The 8,999-nt window shown below is 38.6% G+C and overlaps 1 protein-coding gene across 1 annotated transcript; it reads left to right on the forward strand.

The window, feature by feature from the left end:
* The first annotated feature begins 7,898 nt into the window (after nucleotides 1-7,898).
* LOC113689224 (uncharacterized) lies at nucleotides 7,899-8,405 on the forward strand. Its single transcript, XM_027207026.2, has one exon. It carries the CDS (start codon nucleotides 7,899-7,901, stop codon nucleotides 8,403-8,405), a length of 507 nt encoding a protein of 168 aa, XP_027062827.2.
* The last annotated feature ends 594 nt before the right edge of the window (nucleotides 8,406-8,999 follow it).

The following is an 8,999-nucleotide window of genomic DNA, read 5'->3' on the forward strand; positions in this document are numbered from 1 at the left end:
TCACATCCAGAATCGAGTAAACAAAATGCACATGTGAGGCTCGACTACTAGTCGTATGCCTCGCCAAATAATTACTAATGCAAGGGTACAAAACATGATTTTTGGGAACAAAAAGGTAACATGAAGACCTAGGTTCAACAACCCAAAAGCCCTTCATTTCTATCACAAGCCAATTCAAACTTAAAGGAACCAATCGACCTAGAAAAATTGGATAGCACTTCCCCTAAATTTCTTACTTTTCCAGCCATCACGGCTTCATTATTTTCCTCAATCAACTCCCAAAGTCATACTCAATATACATTCATCACCACAGCCGTTCAATAGGCTCAAGGTTATCCAAGTACAAAAGTTAGCTAGGAAAATGACCGGAAATAAAAGTCAAGCCCTAGAATATTCCAATAAGCACAAGAAGACTCGATTACAAGTCATAAACCAATGCCAACACGATCACAATAGGGTTCCATAAGCATATATAGGCATTAGAGGAAACCAAAAAAATCCGGAAATGGAATTAGCTTTAGCCCTGAAAAAACAGTTTTTGACCTCATTTTGCGGTAATAGCACCAATTTCACTACGATTATTGGATGAGGGTACAAGACCCACCATTTTGAAGCTAAAAGACAGGGCTACAACATCACAGAAGGTCACTCAACCCAGTTTTGAGTGTAAACAGGTCAAAAATGCAAGATACTACATCAAAAACGTAAAACAGATTCACCAAAACGCATTCTAGCAGAAACATCATAACTCAGGCTCTCCAAGTCCAAATCCATAAATTCCAAAACCAGCTGAAAGCTAAGAAATAGGGCTAAATTTCATCAGAAGGACTCAACAACCAATTCGGAAGCAATTCCAGCCAAAACAACCAATTACAGGCGCAATTCTTACATTCAGATAAAACTAGGACAGCAAGGGTAATTTCGACTTTTCTCATTCTACATTACTCCGATTGACCTGAAATTTTGTAGGTACCTCTAAAATGTCATTTCCTACAACTTTTATGTTTTAAGCTAAGGCCAATTCGGCCTCTAACTAGGAGCTAAAAATTCGGGCAGAATGCTCCCACAAGAACCCTAATTTTCTGAAATTTCTTCCAAACCAGAAATTGGTTGCAATTAATCACTTTTTCCACCTCCTAGAGTCATTATATACCATTTCCAATCATCATAGATAGCCACACAATCATGCTTATATTAAAACGGAAAAATCTCCAAAAATAATAAAACTTCATCACTTCAACCACGAATCAAGAAATAATCCATAATATTGCATCTCATACCACCACTAATCATGATTTAAGCATAAATTAAGGGAGGAGAGGGGTTCATCCACTACTCACCTTGGTAAAACAAGAGAGAGAGCAACTAATCCCTTTAGCCTTCCAAACAACTCCACAAAACACCTCACTATCACTCCCTTAAGTGTTTCTATGGAGCAAAAACAAGATTCAATGGTTGATTTGGTAGATTGGAGCAAGATTGAAGCCAAAACTTGAAGAGTTTTCTTTCCTTCTTTCTTGAGAGAGAGGGTCGGCCAAGCTTGCAGAAATTTGGGTGCTTTTTGGGTCAAAATTGAGTATTAGTAAAGGTAAGAAATAATGGTCAAAGTCAAGGTTGAATAGGAAGGTGACACTTGTCACCCTTTTTAATGCAACTCTATCCTTTTGTCTCTCCAATGATAGTCCATCTAGGTATCCTCTAATTATCTCTTAACACTTGATAAATTAAACCCAATATACAAAACTTAACCTAGTTGGCCGAAATTTTCCGAATTTTCCGCACTAGCGGGTCCCACGTCCGATATATACTCTTAATTTCTCAAAAACTATTCGATACTAGAAAAATCATTTAAAAACTATATTTACTCATAAAATTTATTTGCACAATTTTTCGAATAAAGAAAAGTGGAAAAACGTATAATTAAAAGAAATTAAAACCTAGAAATTAAGAAAATTACGGGTCCTCACACTCTCTCCCCCTTAAAGAAATTTCGTCCTTGAAATTTTCTTATTAGCGGAATCCATCAAATCTAAGGTACCCAACGGATCGTACCTTCTACGTCCTCAGACGAGTCAGGGACCTGATGATGCTCCAGGGAATATACTCGAGCCGGTATTTTCGCTCCAGTCCCTTCTCCTTTCGACTGTCCAGGGTTGGTCTTGGCTGGTTGCTGAGAGTTAGTCTTGGTTGGTGGCGGAGTCCCTCTCCGCTCGCGCAGGCGAGATGGACAGTTAGCAATCCGATGTTCAGCGCTTCCACAGCGCAAGAATTTTCCTTCTTTCTTCCAGCAATTGGTTTCAGTATGATTTGGCCCTCCACAATATCCACAGGAACCACGAGTAGCAGAGACTGATCCCCCCTGTGGAACACCACCTGTCACCCCCGGTAGCCGTACTTCCCCGTTTCCCTTTCGAACTTTAGGGATTGTACTATTATCCGCTTGTTCTGAACTGCTCTCCGGAAAGCCCCTTTTTCTTGCTTGGAAGTTTCTAACTTGTAACCTTGCAGTTTCAACGCGCTGGGCCTTCTCCACCGCATCACTAAAGGCATTAAGTTGGGCTACCGCCAGATTCTTTTGAATTTCAACATTTAATCCCTGGATGAATCGCCTTATCCGTCTTTGTTCAGTTACAATCAGTTCGGGCGCAAACTTAGACAACCGAGTGAATTGAATCTCATACTCGGCTATGGTCTGAGTTCCTTGGCGAAGCCGAATAAATTCATCTTCCTTCTTTTCTTGGATTAGAGGAGGGAAAAACTTGGCATTAAATTCCCTCATAAAGTTCGCCCACGTCCTCGGGGTTTGTTCTCTTTCCCATTTCATTCGAATGACATTCCACCAGGAACGGGCGGCTCCCTCTAGTTGAAAGACAGCAAATGTTACCTGTCTCTCCTCGGTATAGTGTAAGGCAGCGAAAATATCGATCATCTTCTCCAACCACTTCTCAGCTATGTCAGGATCAGGGCCTCTAAGAAATTTGGGTGGGGAGAACTTTTGAAATCTCTCAAGGGCTCTATTCTCGCCCTCTATGTGATTACCAGGATTCCCAGGGTTGGGGTTAGGGTTTTGACCTTGTTGGTGCACCACTTGGGCTAGCAAATCAGTCATTTGCTGCATGGCAGCAGCTATTTGGACATTGGGGTCAACCCTAGGTTCAGGGTTTGGTTCATATGAGGTTTCTCCAGTGCGCCTCTCAGAAATGGAAAGAAATAGGAATTTCTGTCTAAAGAGATTCACCAGGGTTGGCTCTGATACCAAATACCAGAGTGCCTGCTTAGATACCATATCAGGGCCATAATTTGCTCTTTGAAGGTATTCCCAAACACAACAGCCTCTCTCCTTTGGGCTTTCAAAAGTTCAAGGGACTTTTATCACAAGAACAAAGTATAGCAGAGCTATAGAAATCTAAGCAATCACACAGCTATAAGGATCTCTCGGCCTTCCCTGGTGAAAAATAGAAGTTTAGAACTCCATGAGGGATATAAGCAAACTTGGAATTTTATTTGATAATTCTGCGATAAAACTTGGATGATCCTTCCTACTGAAGGATGTCATCTATTTATACAAGTAGACTTGGCCTTTCAAGACAAATGGCCTTTCGGAAAAGTAAACAACACTTGACTCTTCGGAAAAGTAAACAACACTTGACTCTTCAGAAAAGTAAACAACACTTTTCAGGGGGACCCTTCCATATCAACATCATTCCAGGCTCACTGGAAATCATCATCTGGTGTGTCTGATGGAGTAGTATCTGGATCAGTAATGTTAAGCATTTCAATATGATGTTGATGTGCCGGTTTATTCTTCCTTCTATTTTCAATGTTTTTCCATTCTGGTCCGTTTTTCAAAATATAGGAAGAGACTGCTGAGGTTGCTGTGGAACCTTGTGATGTTCCTGTTCCATCATATGGATCTTGAGATGTTCCTGTTCCATCATATGGATCTTGAGAATCCTGCATCACAGTGTCATTCATTTTGTCCTGGTATTCTCTTTTTGCTCGTTTGATTCTAGTCCAATGAGGGTGATTAGAGTGGTAGTTCCATGAACCATAATGACCAGGCCAAATTTTAGGAGGAATGCATCTATTTTCCTGAAAAATATATCTCTGTGCTTCCTCATATTCATCATCAAGGTCTAAAATAGTATGATCCATTTCTTTATAAAGTACTGCACTTGGACAGGATTGGATTTGATTGTTTATCAAGTGACAGGGTCTATGGAAATGGAAAATAATATATTTAGACTGGGTTGAGAATAATCCAGACCAATATGTTAATGGGCGAAACCATTGCAGAAAAGTTTGAAGGTTTGGATTTAATGGCTGATTAAAAAATAGTGATTGAAATTCCATAAGAATATGATACTGATGGCAAAGACACCAAAAATACCATAATAGGGATTTTGGAAAATCATCATGTCTGGCAATGAAAATTTGACAGAAAGGGTATTAGGGATTTTGGAAAATCATCATGTCTGGCAATGAAAATTTGACAGAAAGGGTATTCAGGATTTGTTCCAAAGGGATTTAAGATTGATCCTCCATATGAGCTGAATATTTCGAGTTCATATTGATTTCGGATTCTTTCAATATCTTCTTTTTCCCATGGATAAGGAATTTGATGAATATCTGGGGGTTCAGAAGAAATAGGTGAGAACATAAAATACTGTGAAGCAGAGGTTGTCAAGGCTTGTTGAAGTAAAGGTTCTTGCCTTGAGAAGAAATCAGCAACAATGTTCTTTTTCCCCTTAATATTTTTGACATCAAAAGAATATTGGGAAAACCATGCTGACCATCTGAGTAGTTGGGGATTAGGGACAAGGTTTTGCTTGAAGTGCAGCATTTTAGGAAATGATCCTATATCCATTTCAACCAAGAAATGATGAGATATAAGGAAAAAAGAGAATTTCTTTATACCATTCTTTACTGCAAGGATTTCTTTGAATGTGGAATGATAATGCTGTTCAGAAACTTTGAATTTTCCACTGGCAAATCCACAACAATGCTTTGTTCCCTGTTCATCTTCTTCAAGTAGTACAGCTCCCCAATATTTATCACTGGCATCTGTCTGTAAGATCTTTTTCCCATCAGATGGGATATGAAGTGTAGGAAGATTTTGAAGTTCTTCCTTGAGGTTTTGGATTGCTCGGGTTTGTGAAACACCCCATGGTGGAGGTTTCTTTTTGAGCATTTTAGTCAAAGGACTAATATGCTTGGAAGCTTTGGGAAGAAATTCCCAGACATAGTTAACAACACCAAGGAATTGCTGGACTTGTGTTTTTGAAAGATTTTCTTCAGGGAAATTTTTAACAGAGTGTCCAACATGCTGTTCAGGAGTACATTTTCCTTTAGCAATTTTCATGCCAAGGAATGAAATTTCTTGCTGGGCCAAAAACATTTTCTTTTCAGAAAGCATTATCCCATATTGCTTAACAAGATGATGAAAATCTTTAAGCAACTCAAGATGTTCCTCAAAAGTATTGCTGAAAAGAAGAATGTCATCGATATAGATAAGTGCTGAATGTAAGATAGGCTGGAAAATCCTTATCTTTGCTTTTTGAAAAAGAGAAGGTGCTCAAGGGTATTTGATTTTTCTTATTAACACCCCTAGTGATAAGGTGAAATTGGAGGATATGCCTGTAGTGAAAGACTTTTCAGATGTTTTTTCCGAAGAGTTAGAGTCTCTGCCTCCACAACGGGAAATAGCTTTTAAGATTGATGTAACTCCGGGAGTGACACCTATCTCTAAGACGTCATATCGGATGGCTCCAGCGGAATTGAAGGAGTTGAAACTGCAACTGCAAGACTTGCTGGAAAGATGTTTTATAAAAGAGAGTGATTCTCTGTGGGGAGCCCCGGTTTTATTCATTAAGAAAAAGGGTGGAAGTTTGAGGCTATGTATTGACTATAGAGGCTTGAATAAGGTCACTATTAAGAATAAGTATCCTTTGCCCCACATTGATGAATTATTTGACCAATTGCAAGGGATTGTAGTATTCTCGAAGTTGGATTTGAGACAGAGTTATTATTAGTTGAGGATTTTGGAGAAGGACATACCCAATACTGCTTTTAACTCGAGATATGGGCATTTTGAATTTGCCGTGATGCCGTTTAGGTTAACGAATGCACCTGCTGCTTTCATGGATTTAATGCATAGGGTCTTTAAACCTTATCTAGATCAATTTGTGGTGGTCTTTATTGATGACATATTGGTGTATTCTAAGAATGTGAAGGATCACGAAAAGCATTTGAGAATTGTTTTACAAACTTTGAGGGAACATCAATTATATGCTAAGTTTAGCAAGTGTGAGTTCTGGTTAAAAGAAGTGACTTTCTTGGGACACATAATTTCTAAGGATGGGATTAAAGTGGATCCAGCTAAAGTTGAAGCTGTTTCGAAATAGAAATGACCGGAAAACCCTACCGAGGTTCGGAGTTTTATTGGATTAACAGGGAATTACCGGAGATTTATCAAAATTTTTTCTAGAATTGCTGGACCAATGACCGAGCTGACTAAGAAAAGTGGGAAGTTTATTTGGAGTCTTAAGTGCGAAGAGAGTTTCCAGGAATTGAAAAGACGCTTAACCAAAGCCCCTGTATTAGCTCTACCTAATGGGAAGGATAGTTTTGTGGTTTACACAGATGCATCTAAGAAAGGTTTGAGGTATGTTTTGATGCAAAATGACAAGGTGATAGCATATACCTCTAGAAAATTGAAACCGCATGAGGGGAATTACCCGACCCATGACTTGGAATTGGCAGCGGTGATATTTGCTTTAAAGAAATGGAGACATTACTTGTATGGAGTAGCGTTTGAAGTCTTTACTGATCACAAAAGCCTTAAGTACTTATTTTCACAGAAGGAACTAAATTTGAGGCAACGTAGATGGATGGAATTTTTGGAAGACTATGACTGTACGATTAAGTACCATCCAAAGAAAGCTAATGTAGTGGCTGATGCTTTGAGTCGTCAAGTACAGATGGCTGGATTAAGGATTAAGGAATTCCAATTATTGGAAGAAGTTAGTTATTGGAATCCTCAACAGGAACCGAGGAAAGTAATTTTGGAAAATATTGTATTGAATTCCACTTTGATGGAACGTATCAAGGAATCTCAAGGAAAGGACACTGAAGTGCAGAAGTGGTTGGAAAAGGTTAAAAAGGGGGACAAGTCGGACTTTAACTTGGGATCAAATGGTGTATTGAGATTTCGGAATCGGGTAGTTGTGCCAAAGGATGAAGGGCTTAAAAAGGAAATTTTAGAAGAGGCACACCGATCAAAGTTTATGGTATATCTAGGAGGGAATAAAATGTACCAAAACTTAATGAGTCTGTATTGGTAGGAGAACATGAAGAAGGAGATTGCTCAATTTGTCCAAACATGCTTAATTTGTCAACAGGTTAAAGCCGAACATCAGAAACCATTGGGACTTTTGCAAACTCTAAAAATACCTGAGTGGAAATGGGAGAATATCACCATAGATTTTGTATCGGGATTACCAAGAACACAGAGAGTCCATGATGCGATTTGGGTAATAGTGGATAGATTGACCAAATCGGCTTATTTTCTGCCGATTAACATGAAGTACCGATTGGAGAAGTTGGCCAAGTTGTATTTTGATGAGATCATTAGGATACATGGAATCCCTGTCAGTATCGTGTCGGATAGAGATCCAAGATTTATTTCGAGATTCTGGCAAAAGATACAAGAAGTGTTAGGGACTAAACTGAACTTTAGTACTACTTATCATCCCCAGACTGATGGACAATTTGAAAGGACAATTCAAACCCTTGAAGATATGTTGAGAACTTGTGTTCTAGATTTTGGGGAGAGTTGGAGTAAGTTTTTGACTTTAGTGAAATTCGCCTATAACAACAGTTTCCATTCTTCTATTCAAATGGCTCCGTATGAAGCGTCTTATGGTCGAAAGTGTAGATTTACGATTTGTTGGAAGGAAGTAGGTGAACGGAAGATCTTAGATCCAACCACAATGTCATGGATTGAGGAAGCTAATGAGAAGGTAAAGTTGGTTCACCAGAGGATCCAGGCTGCCCAGAGCCGTCAAAAGAGCTATGCCGATAATCGGAGAAAGGATTTAGAATTCGTGGTTGGAGATCTAGTGTTCCTCAAGATCACACCATTGAAAGCAAGTTTGCTGTCTGGAAAGGGAAAGAAATTACAACCAAGGTTTGTAGGATCTTACAAGGTTATTCAGCGTGTAGGAAATGTAGCATACAAATTGGAATTGCCGCTGAGTTTATCTGGAATCTATAATGTATTCCATGTGTCGATGCTTAAGAAGTACCACCCTGACCCTTCACATGTCTTACAACCAGAGAGTATTGAAATTGATGAGACCTTAACCTATGAAGAGAAACCGGTTAAGCTTCTGGATAGAAAGTGAAGGAATTGAGGAATAAACAGATACCATTAGTAAAAGTCCTCTGGAAGAACCATGGGTTGGAGGAAGCAACTTGGGAGGTTGAAGAAGCAATTTGAGAAAAGTATCCAGGCCTGTTCACCAATCAAGGTAAATTTTGAGGACGAATTTTTCTTAAAGGGGAGAGGATGTGAGGACTCGTAAAAATTATTATTTTTCGACTCTTATTTTTGCTCATTTATTTACTTATCTGAATATTTGCTCTGATTATTATTTTCTAATCTTATTAGACTTAAATACATGGAATTATGGCTTCATTATATTTTTAAAGTGACTCGTATCAAAAATTAATTTTTAGAAGCGATTAATGAAAATAGTGAAAATGTGTTTGAAAATTTTAGCCAATTGGGAGTATAATAAGCTCGAAAATTTGGAGACATGTACAATGGTCCTAAAATAGGTAATTTTAGGTTTAAGTACTCAAGTGATAGTTAGTGGTACGATCGTTATAAGAATTTCTCGAAGGTTTCACTTTATCACGTCTAAATTGGAAATATGCGGTTTCGCGCGCGCGATTAATTGATGGACTTTAAACCATTATTTTGGGACAATTAAGAG

This window comes from Coffea arabica, chromosome 5c, assembly GCF_036785885.1.
Source record: "Coffea arabica cultivar ET-39 chromosome 5c, Coffea Arabica ET-39 HiFi, whole genome shotgun sequence".
In the NCBI taxonomy this organism is placed as follows: domain Eukaryota; kingdom Viridiplantae; phylum Streptophyta; class Magnoliopsida; order Gentianales; family Rubiaceae; genus Coffea; species Coffea arabica.